Source organism: Bombus vosnesenskii, unplaced genomic scaffold (genome assembly GCF_011952255.1).
Source record: "Bombus vosnesenskii isolate JDL3184/JDL3185 unplaced genomic scaffold, Bvos_JDL3184-5_v1.1 scf7180000013265, whole genome shotgun sequence".
In the NCBI taxonomy this organism is placed as follows: Eukaryota; Metazoa; Arthropoda; class Insecta; order Hymenoptera; family Apidae; genus Bombus; species Bombus vosnesenskii.
The window spans coordinates 4760873-4785104 of NW_022882925.1; the positions used below are offsets into that span (position 1 = coordinate 4760873).

At 35.6% G+C, this 24232-nt stretch overlaps 2 protein-coding genes across 2 annotated transcripts; one reads left to right on the plus strand and one right to left on the minus strand.

Moving 5' to 3' along the window:
* The first annotated feature begins 14 nt into the window (after positions 1–14).
* LOC117243219 (sodium-dependent nutrient amino acid transporter 1-like) lies at positions 15–12594 on the plus strand. Its single transcript, XM_033510502.1, has 10 exons — positions 15–165; positions 1446–1532; positions 5249–5525; positions 5643–5865; positions 6446–6817; positions 7425–7791; positions 9572–9671; positions 9768–9944; positions 10957–11051; positions 12118–12594. Exons 1-10 carry the CDS (start codon positions 151–153, stop codon positions 12262–12264), a joined length of 1860 nt encoding a protein of 619 aa, XP_033366393.1. The 5' UTR covers positions 15–150; the 3' UTR covers positions 12265–12594.
* Positions 12595–12620: 26 nt separating this feature from the next.
* On the minus strand, positions 12621–22148 carry LOC117243216 (sodium-dependent nutrient amino acid transporter 1-like). Its single transcript, XM_033510499.1, has 9 exons — positions 21844–22148; positions 19936–20296; positions 18190–18439; positions 17702–18076; positions 16738–16927; positions 15901–16077; positions 15451–15550; positions 13435–13706; positions 12621–12877 (listed from the first exon to the last, which is right to left on the minus strand). The coding sequence occupies exons 1-9, from the start codon at positions 21844–21846 to the stop codon at positions 12704–12706; spliced, it is 1902 nt and encodes a 633-aa protein (XP_033366390.1). The 5' UTR covers positions 21847–22148; the 3' UTR covers positions 12621–12703.
* Positions 22149–24232: the final 2084 nt, after the last annotated feature.

The window sequence follows — 24232 nt, forward strand, 5'->3', positions numbered from 1 at the left end:
ATGGCTGTGTTTTTCACGATTTCTCACGACACACTTTTATGAGAGTGAACAGAGTCGTCGATCAGTCTTCCAAATGCTCTTGCCTCGCAAAGATCGCGCTTAGATCACTTGGCAACGATTCGTACAGTCTAACCGCGTGCAGGAGTGATTATGCGTTGCGCAAAGGTTCGTAATTTTCATTTGATCGTGATTACGTGAATGTGATACAAACGAAAACCAAAAAAAGGGGGAGGAAAGTTCGTTATTGGATAAACTTAACAGAAAAATTCGCACAGGTTTTATTTCACGTAATTTAAGATTTAAAAGTTTCACGTAGACTTTGCCTTCGTAGAATTATTTCGCGAACTTTATTTCATAAAATAAGAAATATTTTGCAGAGGAGTAAGAAAAAAAAAATAGTATGAATCGCCAATCTTCCGGAGGAGATGATTTCGATTTTATATGTTCCATTACTGTTGACTTTGATATTATTATTGTTATTGATACACAGAAAGTTGAAGCTCGACGAATGCGCACAATATTCTATAATTCGTTATTGGAAACATAGGAACAGCTCATAGCAGTCTAATCTAAATTGCAGTTGTAAATCTTTCTATTATACGTCTTAACTGGTTCATACGCACGACTATGCTATTCAACCTCGAATTATCTCGATTTAAGCTTAAAATATATTAGAAGTCTATAAAAATTTCGGAATCGTATAAAACTTCCTTTCGTCCGACTAATCTCTGCTTAGTTTCTATCTTTCTATGTTTCTATCTTGCGGTTCTATTTGTTCGTCAAAGACATCGCATAAAAGATACGAATAAAAGATACTTGTTCTGCCGAATAGTAAATAAATATTCAACAATTTTTGTAAATGAAAAGATTTCGTTTTCATGACTCACTTAGGTATGTACTCGCCTACATAAATAGTGCACTATTTCTAAATTAATATTACCGTGCCATCGAATCAAACATTCTGGCGAAACAGTAATATTCGTAGAATTTTATTTCCTCAATAACGTATCTGAAATCTGTGTAAACAAAAAAATAGTACCAGCTGAATTGTTAGAAATATCTATTTATAACTATCCCACTGTGTATATTTTATATTTAAGAAAGTTACTACACTTTCGTTAATCTGTAAGGAAAACGAAGGAACGAAATCATTCGGAAGATGAGAAATGAAATTGTTGTTTGCTTTTATCATTAATCGATGGAATTGCCGACGAAACGCGGCGTTTTTTTATTCGGGATCCTCTCCGCTATCGGATTTATATCTGACTGTAATTATTCGTTAGTCACGGAACGTTCGCGCGAAGTCGAAATATTCGTTGATATATTGCGGTTACGGGGTTACATAAACGGGCAGAGTAATTGAAAAGTCTATAGACTTTAATTGCAATCGTTGAAAATTGTAAAATAATGACTGAAAGATGATTGAGATTGCCTGTTGTTTGTAGAACCACTTCATCGACAACAACGATGGCGTGGAAGGTTCCTATAGGCTTTCTATGATATCTGGAAGCGAGAAACCGCTGGAGAATGGGGTAAGTTTTGCTTTCACATTATTTGGTATGGTACACTCGTTCCTCAAGCGCGGTATCCATTGCGCGTGAATTTGTTTTACGCGAATGAAAATCGCGTAAATAAAATCTGTCAGTATAAAAGAAGAATATTGGAAATAAGAGGTAGTACAAATAAGTTTTAGAAATACAATTTATTCGAAATAGCTTAACAACAAAAAAGCAGTAACGACGTCTCGAAAACAAAAGTAAATTTTATTCGACGTCACTATCGCTACTGTAATTCAAAACATTCAACGTATTCTTTTTGATTGGCACAAGCGTATTATCTTTGTCGCTTAAATAATTTGGAAGTTCCGCGTTATTTTCATTGCTAACGTTAATTTGTTCGGATGATTTGCCCTCGATCTTTTCCTTTATTAAGCTCTCATAAATTTCCCGATATTCGCTGCAACGTTTTATTAAATCTTGTTGAAATTTTCAGTCTCGTTGAATGTTTGGACTTCCAGGAGAATATATTTCCTGGCCACGTATTAAGATCGCGCGTATAAAAAGTGTCAGATGTAAATTGAGCGAGCGATGTATCTATTGTTAGTAGGGATTGAAAGACTTCAATTTTTTAAAATAATATTGTATTTGTTAAAATATTTGATAACAATAACGAACATTATTATCCAAATATAAAATATTTCATTTATGCTTTCGGGAGAATTCTGATTTATTATTATTATTATTTTCTACTATCTATTTATTTGATTATTATTTTTCGGCTCAATAGTTTTGAAAAAGGAAAGCGGTTGGCTTAGAATTATTTACTATTACTTGAAGGTAGTAGACATATATAATAGTTAATAGTTAGTTCCATGATAAACAGCAGATATACGTGATAGAAAAATAAGAGCAAAATAAGGTTCACTGTGTGTACGTGTGTGTGCGTGCGTGCGAGCATGTGAATGGATACGCGTGTGCTATGAATAAGCGAGAATGCAAGACAATAGGGAAAATAATTGAGAATCGAGTTCCTTTTATGACGGGATGGGTGAAAGTAAATTATACTACTATGTACCATTTGATTGGCAATCTATACTGACCAATATTGTTAAATAATAATATAGAATAACATTATATCATATAGTATTATAGTTATTAATTGAGAATTCTATTAGTAAGTATTCAGGAAGACTTTAATCCAATTCTAGCATTCAAGTACTGATAATAATAATAACAGCGACTTAATAGAAATCAGAAGAATTACGCCTTACAATTATCTTTACAATCGTACATCCTACGAAATCGAGATATGCGATACAAGATAATTGTTATCACTACAGCGAAGCCAGTGACGTCAGGCGTGTCTCCTTCGAAAAAGCACAACCAACCGAGAGGTCGTCGGAAAGGAACACCATCGTCGCCCTCCCATGCAAGGCGACTTCACGCCGCACGGTAACGAGTAGCAACCGATATCAGGACCAACGTTCGTTTCACAAAAAGGTAAGCTCGTTCCTTCTATTGCCAATCGTCTATCCGTTGCAACGATGGCAAGCGACGACCAACTCATCTCCTTGGGTCGGAGACGAGGTATGTCGGCGGAGTATGATCGCTGTTGTCCTGCACGGGATTGAGTTCCTTCTGGTCCAGGGTATCTTGAGCGGTTGGCAGATTCAAGGCGTTTTGTGGCGTTGAATCAGATTGTTGCGATGCTGACGATGTGAACGTGGTCGTCGTCAGGTCGCGTATAGGTGACACGTTGTGCGTGTCATGCGATGAGCTCCGCATATCGTGCCACAGGATCGGCGTTCGAGTCGATGCGATATTCTCCGTTGGCTCGGGTTTCACGCATGAATCGCGTGTTTTTGGTGTCGAAGGGGTTGTCGATGGTAGTTGGTCAAGGAGGTCTAGGATCCGTGTGTCAATCTCATTATACTCCTGCGTTAAGGAGACTACACGATCAGCTTCCTCCTGATCTAAGGCTTCTAATTCGTCTTGAACCGTGATTATCTTCCTCCATTTATCTAAGCTTCCGTCAAAGGTAGGGCGCCGAAGATCTGGTAATTTAATCGCTGTCGGATTCGAGATTGCGGATGATGCACCGGTTGGAAGGTCTATCGATGTCGACGGCGATGCTGCTTGTGCGTTCCTTAGAAGACGTTGTAACTTTATGTCTACCGCGACATACTGATCCCTTATTTCGAAGCCGCGCGCTTGCTCCTCCTCGTCTAATACTTCTAACTCGAGTTGGGTGGCTTCGAATTGACTCGCAGCTTCGGTTAGTTGTTTCTCGTAGCTCGTTAATAAGGAATTTTGCTGACGACCGGATTGTTCGTATTCGTCCAGTCGGTTCGATACATATGTAAATCGGCCGCTACAATAGCCTCGTCTCCGACGCAAGGAGATGAGTTGGTCTTCGCTTGCCATCGTTGCAATGGATAGACGATTGTCAATAGAAGGAACGAGCTTACCTTTTTGTGAAACGAACGTTGGTCCTGATATCGGTTGCTACTCGTTACCGTGCGGCGTGAAGTCGCCTTGCATGGGAGGGCGACGATGGTGTTCCTTCCCGACGGCCTCTCGGTTGGTTGTGCCCTTTCGAAGGTGACATGCCTGACGTCACTAGCTTCGCTGTAGTGATATCACTCCCGCTGCTGGTTTGATGTAGACACGTGGCACTGTGTGATCATTTGTAGATACACGTTTCGTTGGCACGTAATCCGGCTCGAAGGACCATGTAATTTCGACCAATCGCGGGGAGACGCAATCGCGAGGAGAGACGTCAACGGGAGTCTTAAATTCCCGTTATGATTATAATAATCGACACCACGAGTTGATCGATCCCCTGATTTCCGTTAAGATAATAGGGATGATTAAGTTGATATAACACTGTGATTCACAGGGTTACAAGGTTTTATTTCCAACACTTATGATGTACACTGTTGAGTAGCTATAATTCGTAGATGACAATTTGTCGCACGAAGATAAGATAGATATGCACAATAGAGCAAGGCTCTTATAGTTGAATTTAGTATGTTAGTGGACATAGCACTAGAGGATACTTAATACAGGAAGCGAATGTTCAGTAATCCCGAGGACCGACTTAGATAGATGATGTGAGTTAGACCTTTCGTGCTTAGACTAAGTAAAGTTGACTTTTCTAGCGGTGTAGAAGAAGTAAAGTTGTGTGACGATGCTGTGTCGGAGGAAAGCTAGCGATGGGTGTGTCTAGCGCACGGGACCATCGGATTTGTTTATGACATTTTGGTCAGCAAAGTCAGGGCAGTATACATTGCTTCTGATTGGATAAACGAAGGTTGGTGGACTAGAAAGGGTCTCAGCCGCCCTCGATAGAAAGTTGTTAGTAGGAAGCATCGTACGTGAGAAAAACTAACTTTCCCTTGTCAAGCCGTAGTAAACAATAGTCTTTAGAAAGTGATTTAGAAAAAAAATATTTGGTCGGTCTGAAGGACCTTAGCTAGCAAATTACTGGAATTTATGATGAGTCCTTAAGACTATTGAGGGTACGCAGTAAGGATGAGCGGACTTCTGATTCCCGTCTGGTCCGCGGTGTATGGCCTGATCTAGGTAGAGGGTCGTCCGACGTAACAACAATATTATTTTATATTTCTAGAAGAATTCTTATTTAATCATTATTAATGTTGCCTATTAAGAATTCTGTACATTTATTCTATAAATTTGTTTTACAAACTTCTAGGAAAACTTTAATCCGATCACATATACTTTTTCAGTCGACGACAGTCACAGTCGAAGCGAGAGAAACTGAGAGAGCTCAATGGGATAACAAAATCGAATTTTTAATGTCCTGTGTCGCGTTTTCCGTTGGCCTGGGAAATGTTTGGAGGTTTCCTTACACTGCCTATCAAAATGGTGGTGGTGCATTCCTCGTGCCATACATCATTGTTCTGTTTATTATCGGGAAACCAATCTATTACCTGGAGATGACGTTAGGGCAATTTAGCAGCAGGTCTTGTGTACAAGTTTGGTCCATTTCACCTGCTTTCAGAGGTATATCCTCAGATAAATCGAGTTATTCGAATGCGAACAACTGGAGACCATTTTGCTCCAGTTACAATTCTAATAATAAGTCTAGAGTCGCGGTGATGTTTAATTTGCTGTTTTCAGGCATCGGTTATGGTGTGACGATTTCCGTTTTCTTAGTAGTTACGTATTATTGTTCTCTGATGGCACTGGCGGTATATTATTTATTGGCTAGTTTTCAATCAGTTCTTCCTTGGTCCTTTTGCTGGGAAGAATGGAAAGATATCTGCTTCGACAGCGCTCCAAGTGACAGGGAAATAGTGGCAAATATTAGCAGCAAAAGCAGCTCTGCTGACTTATACTTTCGGTGAGTTTTTTTTATTTATTTATTTGAATTTTACAATTTGTCCAGTAGGACATTTGGTAAAATATTATAGCTTAGTGGTATTTTCGGTGAGTGATCAAGGAACATCATATTTATTAATAAATTTTCACTTTGACTAATTTAATCTCCCACCAATTATTCCTCCACAACGAGTACTACAAGATCGTCATATTATTAAATTAATATCGTTAACAGCAAAGTTTGATTTTATTAGACTCAAAAATTAGAGTTAATTCTATCGAAAGAATCATTTCTTTCCCTTAATCACCTAATAAAGTAGTCGTTAACGAAGCTGTAATGAAGAATATCATTACAAAATACCGTAGAAATTAATCTAATTAAAATTAAAAAATTCGAATCATTTTTTTCAAAATTCTACTAAACTTGTACTATTAAAAAACAAAGTTTTCTTCGCCTTAATTACGTAATAAGGTAAAGCTGGCAGGCTTAAAAACATTATCACAAAATACTATAAATAAAAATGAATTTTATTAAATTTAAAAATTAGAATTAATTTTATTAAACTTATTAAAATCGATTCTCCGCTTCTTCGTTCATATAGGAAAGTGGTTCTTAACGAAGTTGGAATACTAGAGGGACTGGGATATCCATCTTGGAAATTGGTTCTATCTCTGTTCGCCAGCTGGATGTTCGTTTTCATAGTGCTGAGCAACGGTGTGAAGAGTAGCGGAAAAGCAGCGTATTTCCTCGCCTTATTTCCATACGTGATCATGATAAGTCTTTTAATAAGAGCAGTTACCTTGGAAGGAGCTGTAGATGGAATAATATTCCTCTTCAAACCAACCTGGGAAAAGATCTTCGATCCATCGGTATGGTACGCAGCCGTGACCCAATCCTTTTTCTCTCTTGGAGTTTGTTTCGGGGCTGTTATCATGTATTCCTCCTACAATCGCTTCGACCATAACGTATTGAGGTAATTCCAAATCGTTCAACATTTTATCTGATCCTAGATAATATCTACATTGATGTAAAATAACGCGTCAATCTTTTTGTCGATACATACGATATTCCGAAATATCTGTCTGATCGTGCGATTCATTAATACAGAGCTCATTTTCAATTGGATATTGATCGATCGATGAAGTGGACGAATTCGTAGGTTCAAGAAGTCAATAATTTAAGAACATGAACATTAGAAACATTGGAAGTTCGGAAATAGAAATGTTTGGAAATTAGGAAAATGGAGAATTCGTAGAATTATAGGAAATTCGAAAGTTTTGAAAATTAAAAGATTTGGCAATGCAAATGTGAAGGAAGCTTGAAAATTCTAAAATTCAGGAACTCGAGACCTTTGAAATCGGAAGATCGAAAAATTTACAAAAATAAAGAGATCGCCACGAATTTCACAAATTTGCACGATCGCGAAATATTGATACTATACTAAATATCGATACTACAGTTCAAAAATTCCGAAGCTTCGTTTCCAATTGATGATGAAACCGGTTTAAGAAGACAAAAGTTGCGGCTCATAGGTCGCAAGTTTTCCGCACCAGAGATGTAAAAAGGAAATATTTTTTCAGAGATTGTACAGTGGTTACGATCATGGACTTTGGCACGAGCCTGATCGCAGGATGTACCATTTTCGGGATTCTAGGCAATCTCGCCCACGAATCTGGCAGAAAAGACATAAGCACCGTGGTTCGTGCCGGAACAGGCTTAGCTTTCATCTCTTATCCGGAAGCTCTGGCGAAATTTACCGTGGTCCCACAATTATTTGCCGTGCTCTTCTTCTTGATGCTATTTATCTTGGGGATTGGTACCACCGTGGCATTCACTGCAGTCATCAACAGCGTTATCAAGGACAGATTTCCAAATATCAAAAACTGGAAGATCGCTGCTGGGGTTTCATCGGCCGGTTTTCTCGTTGGAATCGTTTATTGCACGAGAGTAAGTGTCCCGTGCAAAGTATTTATTTAAATTGCAGCGATTTATAATATAGATCCATATCATCGTTCAAGCAGATCGGCGACGTATACGAAATTTCTTTAACACGATTACAAATTCCTCGGCTCTACTGACGACATTTTATCGTCGTAATGCAGTCAATTAGGTCTTTCCTATGTTTCTATATGTTTCTATATGCCGAAAAGGCATTCTATATCTACGAAAAGAAGAACATTCTCTCAGAAACGTATCCGCAGGCTGAAGAGACACTACCCGCTGGACCTAAAGGCTAGATTCAATTAGTTATTTAAATTAAGTAATATTTACCTATTTGTAATACTTACAAATTATACTTGTCTATAATAAGTATTAACTTATTATAAATAATTAGCCTTGTCACTGTGCCACGCCAGAAAAATGACTGAAAATTCTCAATGCGAGAATTGATTGTAAATTTTAATAAATATAAAAAAAAAAGAGACAAACGTATCTGTCTGATAAGAGTAACTCAAACTGGGCTCGCATGGGCACATCCTATGCAAGATATTTTCATTATCAGATGAAATTACACTGAAATTACGATCTGCTTCTTTCGATACTTCATTCGTCCACCTTTGGATATTCATTACTTTCGTGTCATAATCAACGACAGAAAGTATATAATTTGTCGCCACGAATTTAAATTCTACTTGTCAAAATACAATCGTTATTCCAACAGATTGGAGACACGTAACGAAGGAGGATGTTAAAAAACGATGTATCAGTATGATTTGCTCGGGACAGTTACGATTTGCACGATAATTGGATGAAAGCGCGTGTCTCGATCATTTCATCCATGCCACGCAAGATCAATAACGAGAGAATTATTTCGAGTATTACGTGTCAATGTGTTTACAAGTGTTTCTTATTGACACGACCAAGCACGTTATTCCTGACTAATCTTCTGTTGTTATTCACAATTGGATCACGATATTCAAGCATGTATATTAACATCTCGGTAAATATTAGCAATAGCTATGAAAAATATTATTCATCGAATTGAGATGTGCATTCGCGTGCAATAAGATCCTACTGAACATTAGAACTCGTGAAAACACAATGTACGTTCAAACGCACACTGGCACGTAATACTCGAAATAATTCTTTAAATATATAAAACATTCAGCATCAAATTCTATGAAAACGCTCTATTGAAAAAGTCGAAGGGAATCTTTGTTTCTTGAAAAATATTGCAAATATAAAGAAAATGATACGCGCCATTATACTGGTCATAGAAAGCTATAAAACTTTCCTCCCTTTCGTTTCTTTCTCTATCGTAAAACGCTGGCAATTAACCAGCTAGCTGTTTTTGACGAGTATACTCGTCATGCGTAAAAAGTAATCACATTTTGCCGTTTATATACAATACTGCGATTTTAGCGAAAGTTAAAATATGTTCGTAAATTTCAAGACGTTCTGAATATTTTCAGTTACCCTTCGACAGATACGATCCTGAGAAAATATTCTTCTTTCAACTATATTGCCATTTTCATCGAACTACACGATGATGGTACCCCGCTGGGGGTAGCCACCCACATGTTATTTAGCAATTAAGTTAGAAAAATTTACCAAATGTTCAGCTGGACAAATGGTAAAGTACGAATTAAATAACAAAAAAAAAAAAAAAATTTTCATCGAATATATTTCTCCAATATCAAATAGAAGCAAGTCTGTTTTGATCGACTTGGTTCGAAGGAAGAACTTGTTAGAGCATTTAATTTGATTTAATCGAATTTCTTTCCAGGGTGGTCAATACGTTTTGAACTTGGTAGACTACTTCGGAGGCACGTTTATTATAGTGTTTCTCGCCTGTTTCGAGATTATCGCTATTTCTTGGGTGTACGGTAATTCTTCGTCTCCTTTATAATCTTTTCCACTTTATAAGAAACACTTGGAGCAATCACCGGTCATTTCACTTATTAGTATCACTTTTCTTACAGGCGTCGACAATCTTCTAGACGATATAGAATTTATGGTGGGAAGCAGACCTTCGTTTTACTGGAGATTCTGCTGGTATTACCTAACTCCATTGACGCTTCTCTCGATTCTTATTTATTTCCTTTCTGAACTCACGCCGATCACGTACAACGACGAATATTATCCGACTTCTGCCTATGGTACGACAAATTCTACAGGGTAGAACATCCTTGACGCTAACATTTTTTTATTTTACGTCGATCGAAATTCAGAATATCGCTGCTCGATTCGCGTGCTATCAGAAAAAAGATGCAACAAGTGACTATGAATTCTTAGGTTCAACAAGCTTTAGTTTGAGCTTGCATAGAAAAATCCTTATTTTCAGAACATACAGTGCTGCGAACAATTGTAGACTCAAACACAACATTTTCGGTATTATTTCTTCGATATTTAAAAAAAAAAGAAAATACTGATCATGCTTGGATATGTTAAGTGAAATTGATTTTGTAAAGAGTAAATTGAACGATGTGGGATATCAGGAGATGTTATATAGCAAATTATTGCCTTTCATAGTTGAAATAGAAGGCAAGAAGACAATGGTCCTATTCACAGATAGACGCCACTACGAAAAAGTGCTTTTAAGATTTCGGAATAGAACCATTACCATGGTCAGCATCGAGTCTTGATCTGGGTCTGATTGAGAATCTATGGGGAATTTTAAGAAGAGAAGTTTACGATTAGGAGAAACACTACCTGTACAGAAAATATCGTTGAGCTTAAAAAATGAATAAAATCCGTACCTAACAGATTAATAGAAGTGATATAAAATAATGAAAAACCAAGGAAATATTGAATGAAGATCATAATAAAATTAATATCGAGTTTATGTTGTTTCATAGCGAAAAACGCAATTTTAAGAGGAAATTTCATTTTCTTCCAAACTTTGAAAGAATTGTTGTTTGTTGTATCTTCGGTTTCGTTTTATATCGCAATATGAAGTTATACAGATGATCTTGTCGACTGTTGTTTCAACATTATGAAAAATCTAAAAACAGAGTTGAGTGTATAATTATTCACGGCACTGTACATTATAGAAGCTTGGAAATTCGTTTATGAAAGTATAGAAATTCTGTGTATCGTTTATGGCAAACGTATATTTCTACTATATTTCAATTAAACCTCGTTTCATAAAAATTCCAATTCTCTTTCCAGTCGCTGGATGGTTAATTTTGGGACTAGGAGTGATTCAACTTCCTATCTGGATGTTCGTTAGTAAGATCAAGAACGAAGGGAAATCTTATTTGGACGTAAGCATTAAGAGAAACTCGAAACCTCCATAAAGCCACTGTATCTTTTGCTAAAATCTTATAATCGTCCCATTCTGATGGCAAGTTTGTGCGTGATATCATTTTTAGAAAAATAGAAAAGAGACATATACAACTTCGGTCGTAACAATGGAAAAAAGAAACTTGAGAATATAATTTAATAGAAGAAAAAGAAAGTGAAATTTCTATAAAGTCACGCGCTCCTTAAAATTTCTTCACTGTTTCCATATTTACTGAGAAACAAGGTGGCCATGTTAAAACCTTCATACTCTTTTCGTTGTAGTTACAGTTCTGTCTGTCTCGACGTGTAAATCACCGGACCATGGTCGTGTTCACAAATAAAATTATTATCTTCAATTCTTTTTGTGAATCGTATTAAAATCCTTTTCTAGTTTTCGCCAAATGGTATCATATGCAAACCTGTCGTTAGAATGGAATAATTATAATATTTGAGCAAAAAATATGTATAATGATTTTAGGGAAATTTAAGCCACTGTACACTTGCTTTAGATAATTTTCAGTATCATGTTCTCGCTTTTCATTGTCTGCGATTCTGGCTTTTCCAACATCGCGTATTCTTACGAATTCCGTTGCACTTACACGGCTTTCGAGTCTTCTAATTACGTCTTGTGTTTCGTTTCGATATTTACAACGCTTTTAATTTATTATAATAAATTAATTTAATTTATTATAATTTATTAATTTATTATACTAGATTCTTATAATCGGAATTCACCGAATCTAATGAAGGGAAGAGTACGGTACGTATGAACATTAATAAAACGTGAACACACATGAACATTAATAAAATGTGTACATATGTGAGTTACATATGAACACTAATAAAATGTGTACATATTTATAGAAACGGAAAAATGGATCCGCCGCTGGGAAATATTAATTTCTGATATTATCTTATATAATATTATCATGTCTAATAAAACGTTGGGAAATTATGATATTCGGATAACGAGTGTTCGGATAAGGAATGCTCTACCGGATTACGAGAAATTGCAATATTTCTTTTATCTCTATATTCTCCTTGTAGATACTTAAACCGAGCGCCGATTGGGGACCTAAGGATCCCGTAAAATTCAAGGAATGGAAGGAATTCAAAGACTCAAAGAGGATAGCGAGGATGAATTTGGAGAAGAAAAGGTGGAGAATCGTAGCTTTGTTGGTCGGAGATGATTAACAGTCAGCACACGATTTCTCCGTATCTTCTTTGTTGACGATCGTATCGATGAAAATAACGACGTTTCGTCCATTCAACGAACACATTATGTATTATAAATATTAAATGCTTGTACAAATAAATACTAAATTCTTATCTCGCTTCGGTAATCTTTGCAGACTCGAGCGTCAAAAGCAGAGCAGAGAAATAGCATAACATATATATAATAATTAGACTGCGGATGTTTATGCAAATTTACATTCCTATGAATTAGCATAACTAAAGAAATTTTTCTCCGTTTATTAAATCATATAACGAGCACTCTACCCTGGACAATTTATATCATTTTTTTACATTCTGTACATTTCTGCATTTTGAAATTTCTTATATAAACGCGGGAACACGTCGCAAGTATAAAATTGTACTCAGTGGAGTTTCTATAGAGATCTCGTATCACTATCTAATCTTTTCTGTCGTTCTTACAAATTAAAGTGTATATCAATTGAAGCCATCTTGGCTCTGTCCTGGCGTTTCTCTCTTTTAGTTTCTCCTCTTTGAAGCGAAGCCAAGCTTTTCTGTAATTGGTTTCTATCGGTCCCCACTTCGATGTTGACAGAAAAGATTTCCTTAAATTCTACGAAAGAAAGACAACACGCCAAAGTAAAAACTTATTAAAAATGATAGCAGTGGTCGAAATGATTCATTATCTGAAGTCAACATCTCGAACAACATTTATCTAAGTTTGTATTACATTTTATGTATATATGTATATGTATGCATGTATATTTATTTATTTCAGCCTGATGGCTTAGAGAAATTGGTCTTGGCTTTATTGGGTCGTCCCGAAGGTTTCTTCCTTCTTCTTTTATAAAGAAATCATAGACGCACGACATTTTTTGTTTAATATTATTTTATTGAATTATGTATGATCCTACTGGAACTTATGTATAAATCTGTTGGAACAAAATGGATCGTATATAATTCAATAAAATAATATAAAACAAAAAATATTCTGCATCTATTATTTCCTTATGAAATGAAAGAAACTTTTGGGACAACCTAATACATAAATTACAAACGTAAATCATGACTGAAACATGTTATAAAAACAATATTATATGTATATGTAATAAAAAGGACGAATTAAAGAAGAAAATTGTATGGATGGTGAAAGTAAATTTAATGCAGTACCTTTAATAATGGCAAGTTCCTGTTTCTCAGCATCTCCACGATCATCCAGAATGGTATTTGAAGAATGCTGAAGCACAGTATGACTGTACCAGCCGCGTGAGCCGTAGCAGGATATTCTCTGCCGCCGTAAGTCAAGGGAGAAAGAGTGACGACAGTGTAAAAGAAAATCAGTATCAAAATTAACGGTGTCAAGAGGAACCAGCAAATCCTCCAGTAACTACTTGCTTTTCTGTCCAGCATAAATTCGATGTCGTCTAGGAAATTTTCGATACCTGTTTTAAAAAGTCACGATATTTGCCTGATTACTTCGTTAATTTCCCTTATTTTTAAATTTATTGTTTCATTATTAATTTGTGAGATTTCCACTTTGCGAAACTTTACTTCAAACCTTAACGCTAAACCTATTCCTACCGTGTGCGGTCAAAATGATCAAAGAAGTAATAGTTTTTATGATTTAACATGGATAATGGTTAATTTATAATTAAATGTATATAAAATGATGTACTTTCATAAGATTTCTTCAATTTGAATTATAGACTTAAATGGAATTACACTTTTATTTCTATAGAGATATATCTACTTCAACTTCGCTGTATTTCTTACAAATTATCTTATTGTCAAATATGCATTTGCAAAATTTTCGTAATTTTGTAACCTTTACAATTTTTTACTTGACAAGTTTTTTTGTAGTAATGAATCTGAGCTTGTCGATAGCTTTATTTCATGGTATTTTTCCCGCGATTCTTTATACAAAAGTAATGTACGCACCAGGTTTATAACAATTTTGTGAGTTCTCTGTAAATTGGCCCCATACTGTAGATACCATTGTAAATTTATTGCTTCGTAAACGTTGGCTTCAACGTATAAACCTCATAATTTCAGCAAAGTCCTTCCTGTTCATTGTTTTTGAAAAAGATGCAGGTCTCCAAATTTTATTCCACAAATATGAGACATCTAGATTTGTTATATAGCATATAGCATATATCAGAGCAATATCCCTCTTAGTCCCCAATATTCTAAACGCTTCTTCTTCCGTACATTTTATTATAGCACATCAAGCATAGAAAGAAGACTAAAAAGGAAACGCCCAACAGATTTCACAAAGAACATAACCTAACAAACACGAAAATGGTACCTCGCTGGGGGTAGCCACCCACATGATAATCAAACAGGCAAAAAATTCCATCAAATGTCCAAATCGGACAAATTGTGAATGTAAACGACTAAATAAATAAATAACAAAAAATTTTATTATATGATCCCTTGTACGGTGATCAATGATAAGATAAAATGGCGTCTTTACTTGTTCTTCCATAATATGCATATCCCTCAAAATATTATGAACTGATGTCCTGCCAGGTTTGAGACTTACATCTATTATATTTATACAAAAATATTGATGAGTATTGGCCTTCTCCACTAACGGTTACTCGAGAGTGGAGTTGGGAAAGTTCTTCCCGTGTTTTATCGCAATCAGCAATAACCCTAAGAAGCTTCTCGATTTTTAAAATGTTTGTAACAATGGACTGTAAAAAATGGTAAATTTTATGGCGATTTCTTAGGGTTGTTATGGGCCTGAATTGATATGTCTTGTCTTTATGGCAAGATTACGGGTGTAATAGCTGTTATTATTTGTTATTACTGATTTTGTTTGTCATTTGACCTTGAGATAGCCTTTTCTTCGTACTAATTGCATTTGTTTGAAGAATAATAAAAATATTTTGACCGCTCACGGTAGGCAAGGCAGAATAGAAATTTTTCTCAGAAAATAAAAGAGCAAACTAAAATTAAATACCGAAAAATATATTGTATGCATGTTTTAGGAAAAAAGTCAGGAATTATTAAACGATACGATAAAGTTTAAATATGGTTAAATTTGTGTAGAAGTCGCAAAATGGATATATAACGAACAAAATTTCAATTCAACCTTCGAATGAATATGCAAAGTAGAAATGTAAGATCGATATAAAATACAACAATGTAGAACACAACGTGAAATACAACACATGTACAAACCGTATACCCATGTTACGGCAGTGATTTCGAAAGAAGCCAAGATGAACACGACGAACGATGTACCATAGTAATCGACCAAGGTCAATACAAACTGTCCACCCTGTGTAGAATTAATGAATTATCATTGATGGATTAGTGTCAAAAGAGAAATACGATTCTACAATCTGCCGTGAAAATCAACCTCATTTCCTTATTCCTTGTCATTCATCGACGAAGAAACAAATAACTCGAAAGTTGACTAGATATTGTACAATGTATCTACTTGTATGCGTAATTGTACTTTGATAATTGATATCTTTCAAGTTAAATAACAAAATGCTTGAAGATTATTTCAATTTTATTGTATTACCATTTTACCGCTGTAGCGTTTGAGAGATTATGTTCAAACAAGAAGAAAGAAACAGGCAGATGGTAAAACGGTAGAAGCTTCAAGATTTGTAAATTACGTGCCGGAGTAACGTAAACTGTGCTCACAGCAAATCCCATTGAACAGACGGAAAGTACGATTTTCCAGATTTCCATGTTTGGAAGCTTTTCTTTCAAGCAAGTCACTACTCCTGACACCATCCCTACGATGCTTCCCACGCCGAGGACAAACATCATCACGAAAAACAGAACCGCGAAGAACTGTAACAGATAAATGTATCTTTCGTAAAAATTAAAGCTTATATACAGGGTGGTTGGTAACTGGCGGTACAAGCGGAAAGGGGGTGATTCTACGCGAGAAAAGAAGTCGAAAATATAGAATAAACATTTTTCGTTCGAGACTTTGTTTTCGAGAAAATCGACTTTGAATTTTCGTTCGGTACGCGTGCACTTTATCGCGTCTCGTTATGACGGATCTCACTGTAGATCGTTGTCTAGATGGAAAAATGAAAAAAAAAAAAATTAAAAGAAAAAATTTTTTATTCTATATTTTCGACTTCTTTTTTGTACCACCAGTTATGTATATATAATTAATACCATCCTGTATATATAATTAATGTTTACCTGTCCATTCCAAAATGAGATTGAGTACCACAGATGTTTCGTACACATTCTCATTCAACATCGACATACACAAGATTAAGAAGGACTAAAGTAGCACATGAAATACTTTGAAATGAATTTTGTTTAGTCGAGGACATCAAACGGTAAAGAATGAGAAAATACTAGAAGGAAATAGAACGAAGGAAACGGACGAGAGGGAAGATTTTTAGCTGTTTCAAGATCTATACATGTTCTAACTAACTGTAGAACATATTTATTTATTAATATTCGTTTTACTATATATTCATTTATGTTTACTTGAGGTACAAAGGTGAACTTTGCAATGGCATCAGGATAAGAGATGAACGCCAGGCCAGCTCCAGATTTCACTACATTGTCGATATCCTCCATACCCATTTCATGAGCCAGATTTCCCAAAATCCCAAAGATCGTGCACCCCGCTATAAAACTCGTTAAAGTGTCGACACTAGTTACTATGAGCGCGTCTCTGAAACACGAGGAAAACAATTGTTTTCTTCCTCGGCTTTTATTATAGTGTTTACTATAGCGAGTCGTCTAAGAGTCGAAGCTGAAATATTTTTCACGCTATTAATTATATTGAGAAGTGTGAATAAATTTCAGAGAGAAGTTGAATAGTTTCAAGGGCGACGAATTCTCATGTTCTTTTCTGATTGTAGCTTTTCTCTAGGAGAAGGCAAACTTTGTTTCCTTTTTTGTTCAGTTCTATAAATGTAATTGCACGTTTTCTAATGCATTAATCGATGTAGCTCGAATATAATAGATTCTGATAGAACAGAGATGCAGATTCTGTATAAAAATTGATTTATCTACTTGTATCGAGAAGTTATTAGTTCGGTGGTTACTTTATAAATCATCGAAACACGACCCCCTTGAAGTCATTCAACTTTTACGTGAAACATTTTTCGGTATAATTAACCCTTTGCACTCGGCATATTTCCATATATTTCATTTCTTTATTTGTATCTTCGTATAATGCTAAGGCAGAACTCCAAGAAAACATATATTTTTAGAAAGTTGGGGCTTGTGTAATTTTATGCTATCCTGCGCACTCCGCTGTTTAGACTGACATCCTTTCGCTCCTATAAGGAAGTTTGCTCGTGCGCAGGGATATTTCGACCGACTTTAATTATAAATAACTAGATTTGCTTAGATAAATAACTAGAAATAACTAAGATTTGCGATGTCCTCTCAGAAGCTGGGTGCAAATGGTTAATAAATAACAACGAATGACTTCGTTTACCTGTACACGTTATGTTTGAAGTCGTTGTGCGACGAATAAGTGATAATAGAGCCGAAGCAGACTGAAAGGGAGAAGAAACATTGTGTGACAGCCGCGTACCAAACGCTTGGCTCTAAGAGTTTCGACCATTTCGGAGTAAGAAAGAAGAGAATCCCAGTTCCAGCGCCTTCCAAGGTCACTGCTCTGATCAGAAGGCTCAATAAGATGATATATGGGAAAATGGCTAGAAAATACGAAGCTTTTCCTGAACTTTTCACACCCTGGAACGTTATTAGGATAACGCAAAGCCAGCTAAATAGGAGACATAACGTTAATTTCCAATCCGGCAGTCCAACTCCATCGTCGATACTATCTTTCTCTTGGAGAACCACTTTCCTGGAATTATTACAGACAACAAAGATCGAAAACAGAAAAACTAAGAAATCAGCAACTTTCTTATATTATTTTTCGGTTTATTCTTTTTTTCCTCTTTTCGTAGTGTAACTCACAGGAAGTAGAGTTCCGCGGAACTTCTGCGTTCCTTCTCGTGTAATAATTTAGTAAACATGCTAACATTGACCGATTCGCTATCGATCTTTTGGCTGGAATCGACGCAATAATCAGCCCATTCTTCTCTGCACTTCGCCCAGGGTAATTCCGCTGAGAATGACGCGATTAAAAAGAAGAGCGTGAGAGCCATCAATGAGCTGTAATATGTCATCACTGCCACGTTCGAGCAGAATTGCGACCATCCAACACCTAAGACGATAATTCTTTGGTACAGTCATTCGATGATAACATTTATTTATTTGTTCGATTGATAATGTTATTGTTTTATGACCTGAGATCTTTCTTCTAGGCGTAATAAACGCCGTCATAGGAGACAAGCAATGAAATTGAAAAATTATTGAGAGAAATCTTACGATAAGAAATTTCAATTACAGTAGAGCCGCCCTTATCCGAACACCAATTAACCGAACATCATAATATCTGGACGTTTTATTATCCGAAGAGGGTATTTCTCAGTAACGGATGCCTTTTTCCCTTTCAAATATTTTTTTTTTTTTATTTATGTTGAGATATGTGTAATTTTCTGTGCTGGACTGAGTTAAGTGCGTAGTAGAAATACTTATATGTATATATCAGTGTGTGGAAGTATGTGTGTGTGTGCAGCGTCTCGAAACAAAAGAATGTAAACAGTCAGTCGGTTAAGAGTCGTCGATGAAGAGTCGGGTGTAGAAGATGCTGAGACGCGTGCAAGTGTGTATCGATAAATATATAAAGAATCGTCCATGTAATAAATATATCATTATTTTAGTAATAACTGTCAATATAAATTTAATGTTCCTATAACATTATTTCGGCTTCAAAGATCCACAATTCTCAACAATTTATTTACATTTTACAATTTGTCCAGTAGGACATTTGGTAAAATATCATAGCTTAGTGGTATAATAATATAACATGTGGATGGCTACCCCCAGTGGGATACCATGCCGTTTCAAATATGTACACGTTTTATCAATGTTCATATGCAATGTATTCTTTTCCTTTATTATATCAGCGAATTCTAATTATGAGAACTTGGTATGAAACTAATAGCGTTGCAACTATGGGAACAAAGTACGACATGATTGGAAAATCCGAAATTGCTGTAGGTGCAACAGAATTAGCAAAAATACACGTTGGAAAAGCCAGAATGGCAAACGTTAAAAAACAAAGAAAGAAATATTGAAGATTATCCAAATCGCGTAGGTTCCTCTAATGCTGGCAGCGGAAGAGAAAAATGAAATATACCGACGTAACGAAATAATTTCATCGCGATAAAAACGATAACAATGATGATTTTACACGAGTGAAAACAGCAAAAGAAGGTGGTCTCTATGCAGTTACTTGCGTTGAAAAAATTGTATGATTTGGCAGCCAGAAAGATACGAGATCGATAAATATTTACAGAAACAGAAATTTCATACTAGAGAAGCGATCGTTATTATTCGAAAATTCTATTATTCGAACAATTTCGTCTTCCTATCAGTTCGAACAAGAGAGGTTCTATTGTAGTTTATAAAAATTTTTATAATATAATAATAATAATATAATGTATAATATAATAATAAAAATTTTTCACTTCGTACTGATAATAAAATAAATAAAATATGATTGCCGAGAATGAAAATAACTTTAGTTTGATGTTAATAAAATATGATCGTTGAAAATAGATTAGTTATAACGGATCATTAAAATTATCTAGTTACCACCAAACGCAGGCGAAATATTCCAGATTTTGATCGACGAGGACGAAGAGAACTGTCCAAGGATCACCTCCAGGTAATAAAATGGTTTGCCAACGACGAAAAGAACGATGATGTAGGGTATTAAGAAAACACCACCGCCATTTTCATAGGCAGTGAAAGGGAACCTCCAAATATTACCGAAACCTATCGATATCGCGATACAGGACATTAAGAACTCTATTTGGTTGTCCCATGTGCTTCTTGCTTCCGTTTCTTTCACGGTTTCCGGACATCTGACGATCGATTCCCTTGGGCCCTCGTGTGATTTCGTTTTCCCCGTTTCGTCCATGGAGAACGCTGGATTTCGATGGCCTTCGTTATTCTACAAAGATTTATAAATCACTGTTGTCGTTGTGTAAGTTACTGTTGCTCCATTGCATTCTGTTACAGTGTACTCTATGCATCATGGTATTTAGCGACTATACAGGGTGATTGGTAACTGGTGGTACAAGCGAAAAGGGGTTGATTCTACGCGAAAAAAGAAGTCGAAAATATAGAATAACAATTTTTCGTTCGAGGCTCTGTTTTCGAGAAAATCGACTTTGAATTTTGGCTCGGTACGCGTGCACTTTATCGCGTCTCGTTATGACGGATCTCACTGTAGACATCGTTGTCTCGATGGAAAAATGAAAAAAAAAATTTTTTTATTCCACCACCAGTTTATTAAATATTTATTTAAACATTTATACCGCCAGTTAACAACCACCCTGTATATTAAAATAATTAATCAAAGAATGTGGGCACAGCGAAGAAAGTGTAGAGAATATTTTCACGCAGTCGCCGTATATGCTGTAACAATAGAGTTATTCGTGTAAAAGCAGCAGCATTTAGAGACAAATATAAATATTTGTATTATCAGGAAAACGAGGACTTATTATCGCAACGTTGAAAATTGTTCTTCAGGAAAATTGTGCGTCGAAACTTCTACGTACATTTTCAGATTGCTTTCTAATTTCATCAATATAGTCACGATAGTCGAGTCTCGTTATAGCGCCAATGAAACTTCTAAATGTTTCGTATAGCACTCGTGAAAAGCATCTACAAATATACAAATAGAAGAACAAATATCGTGTAAAATTGCGAATCGGTCGCAATAAAACCGTGCCGTCGATAGATAGCGACGAATTAGATTTTAAGCTCTTTAGGGCCGTCGAACGATCGTTATCGCGTGAGTAAAATCTCGCTATCGCCGGTGTTGCTCCGGTAAAAACATAGGCGAAGATGTTTATCGTTTACTTGCAATTCTTCGTTGCACGTCTGATGAGGTAAATTGTAAGTATGGTGGATTTCTTCCTGCCTCGACTTCAATAATCGGTACCTTTCGATCGATAAATGTAGCAAATCACGAAATGTCGATAAAACTAACGATAAATCGAAGGAATCAGAATCAGTGGAAAGAGATGAAGTAACTTCGAGAATACAGAAGATTTTATTACTGATACCTGGATCATTATTTTCTCCCCCATTTTAATTTTTCTGATTCATCAGATAAAGACAAGTGACAAGGCTAATATTTCCAATTTTTAACGATCATTATTATATTTCCCAGAAATATCAACGATAGAAAGAAAACACGACCATTGATCACACATTATTTTGTTCTTTTTTCATTTATCACACAAAAAGGTAGCTAATTAGCAATAAATAAATTTTTTACCCATGTGCTATTCGCGACCGTTAGATTTTCAATAAATATCGAAAACAAGAAAGAAACATGATGCGATCACTTACTATTTCGTTCTTTTTGCATTTATCACATAAACAAGTATTTGATTATCAAGAAACAAAATTCTACCCATGTGCTGTTCGCAACCGTTGCAATTCCCATAAATGTCGACAATAGGAAACAATCACACTTCGATCACTCACCATTTAGTTCTCTCTGTTCACTGCACAATATCAGAACGAAATATCACAAAGGAACGAGGAACGATAATATGAAATGAAAATGTCAATTGGAAATCAACGAAACGAGAGAGAATCGACAATGAGACGTCGGCAATGTGATCTCAATTTTCTCCGCGATCGACATCACGCGTCTCCTCTTATATCGCAGTATTGCACGTATATCGATATTATACCCCCGACGAACACCTCGAGGAACCTTGATTGATAAAACGGTTGTGATTCTAACAGATAGATTACGTTGCAGTTTCGTACACGCGGCTCTGATAACGACTGATCCAACAGGAATGTGAAATTGTGTCGAAACTTCTGAAGGAAAAGTTTCCTTTTCCCCGTAACCGCTTGAAAGATACAGCTTATCGGAATCGCACGAAACAAGAATGTATGCGATTTTAAACGAATCGATCTTCTAGCACGGTCGATGACATTTTTTAAATCGACCTTCCTTTTTTTTTTTTAATTAATATTTCCTGTTATTGTTAATATTCTTGCTTGCTGTTATTGTTATTCTTTTGTTAGGTTTTCGCCCATTACAGTCTTAGGTAACGAACAGGTAACAAATACAGGTAAGAGAGCGATAATTTGTTTTGTAAATTAGGTGTAGTTGGTTTTAAGGTAAATGAAGCGATCAAGTCGCGGAGAAATAAGGAAAAATCATTTGTTGGAGAAATGGAGAAAGTGAATTTTTAATTTTATATTATATATATATATATAGTCAAATGAATTAATCCTCTTGCGCCATGAAGTTGGTATAAAGAAATAAAATAGTTTTGCAAAATAATCATAACCTTGAGAAGAATAGTACGATGGAGTCGGATGAAGATGAAAAACAATCAAAACTGAACGACGTATTATATATCTATCTATATACAAATATACAAATTTATTAGGTTATTAATTATTTGAAATTCGATGCGATCAGCCGAAAAAAATTCTAGAGGAACGTGGCTTGAATCGATCTGACTTGGAGAAATCGATAGGAGGAAAATTCGACGAGACTAGCGAACAGGCGGATGAAATATTGAAAAATGTGGCAATTACCACGAAAGAAACGAGAGAGGCTTTCTTAGGAGAAATTGGCCACAAGGAACGCGCGAAAATAATTGAAAAATCGAAGAAAATATCGAAGAGACTCGCACAAGATGATTCACAGGAAGAAACTTTAGCTCCACGAGAAGAAATCGTGAAATTCTTGCGCGAAAGATCGATGAGTCAGAGCTTCATTAATACTTTTTTAAAACTTGGCTATACCGAGGAATTTCGAAGGTCGAATAAATTTACATATTAACCTTCAAACGATATCGTTCGTTTTTAAAGCGGAGCACAAACGTTTGTTTCTATTCGTTTTGTACCTTATATTTTATACAACCAATAGAACGAAATAGAACAGAGTATGATAAAACAGAACTTTGCGTATATGATAAACCAAAATTAAATAAAAATTAAATAGTTTAAAACTAGGTAACCTAACTGGAATTTAATTCAACTCAATATTAACTGTTCTATATCGTTTCTATCGAATTAGCAAATTAGCTTTAATCTATTTAAATATGGACTAATTTCATGAAGCCGGGAACTGTTTATGTTAATTTATAGCGTTCTTACCTCGTTTTAAGAAAACTACAATTTTCTATATAGGCTTCTAAACGCGATGGGCTTTACTCTTGAAGAAACAGAAGAATTACGGAAATTGTGGGAATGGGAAACAGAATGTCCACATGAAATCGATTCTTCCGCATCTTTACCATCTTCATCCAACGAATATTTATCGTCGGACAGTGTTTACTTGAAACACTTGCTTAGCAAACCTTTGGCACATGCTCTTCGTGATATAATTACAAGGAAACCTTTCGATCCTGTCGAATATCTTGGACATTGGCTCTTGAATTATAAAGTTAAATACTTTGAAACACAAAAGCTAAGAGATTGTAAGATTCGTAATAAATGCATCTGTGGAAAAGTTTATTAACGTAAATTTTAGATCTGTGAGGAAAGGGAGACCAGAAAGAAAGAATTCGAATTGGAATTAATGATCGAAAGGGAACGAACCAAGCTACAGGTGAGTGCAACGTGCAATTCTTGTATTTTTATAAAAATTGTTTTCATAAAAAATGTACGTTTTCAAAAATTGATTTATGAATTTATTATGAAAGAAGGACGAGGAAGAGGAAGTATCGGTGTTGTCGCAGAGTGAAGGAGAAGAAGAAGGATTTTTCGACGATTGGACCTTTGTAAACGATGAAGAATTAGAAATTTCCTAAAGACAAGTTTTAATTACTTGAGTTCAATCAAAATCTGTACATGTATATATGTATACTATCGTTATTTGTAGTCAAGAATATTGGGCTGCTTG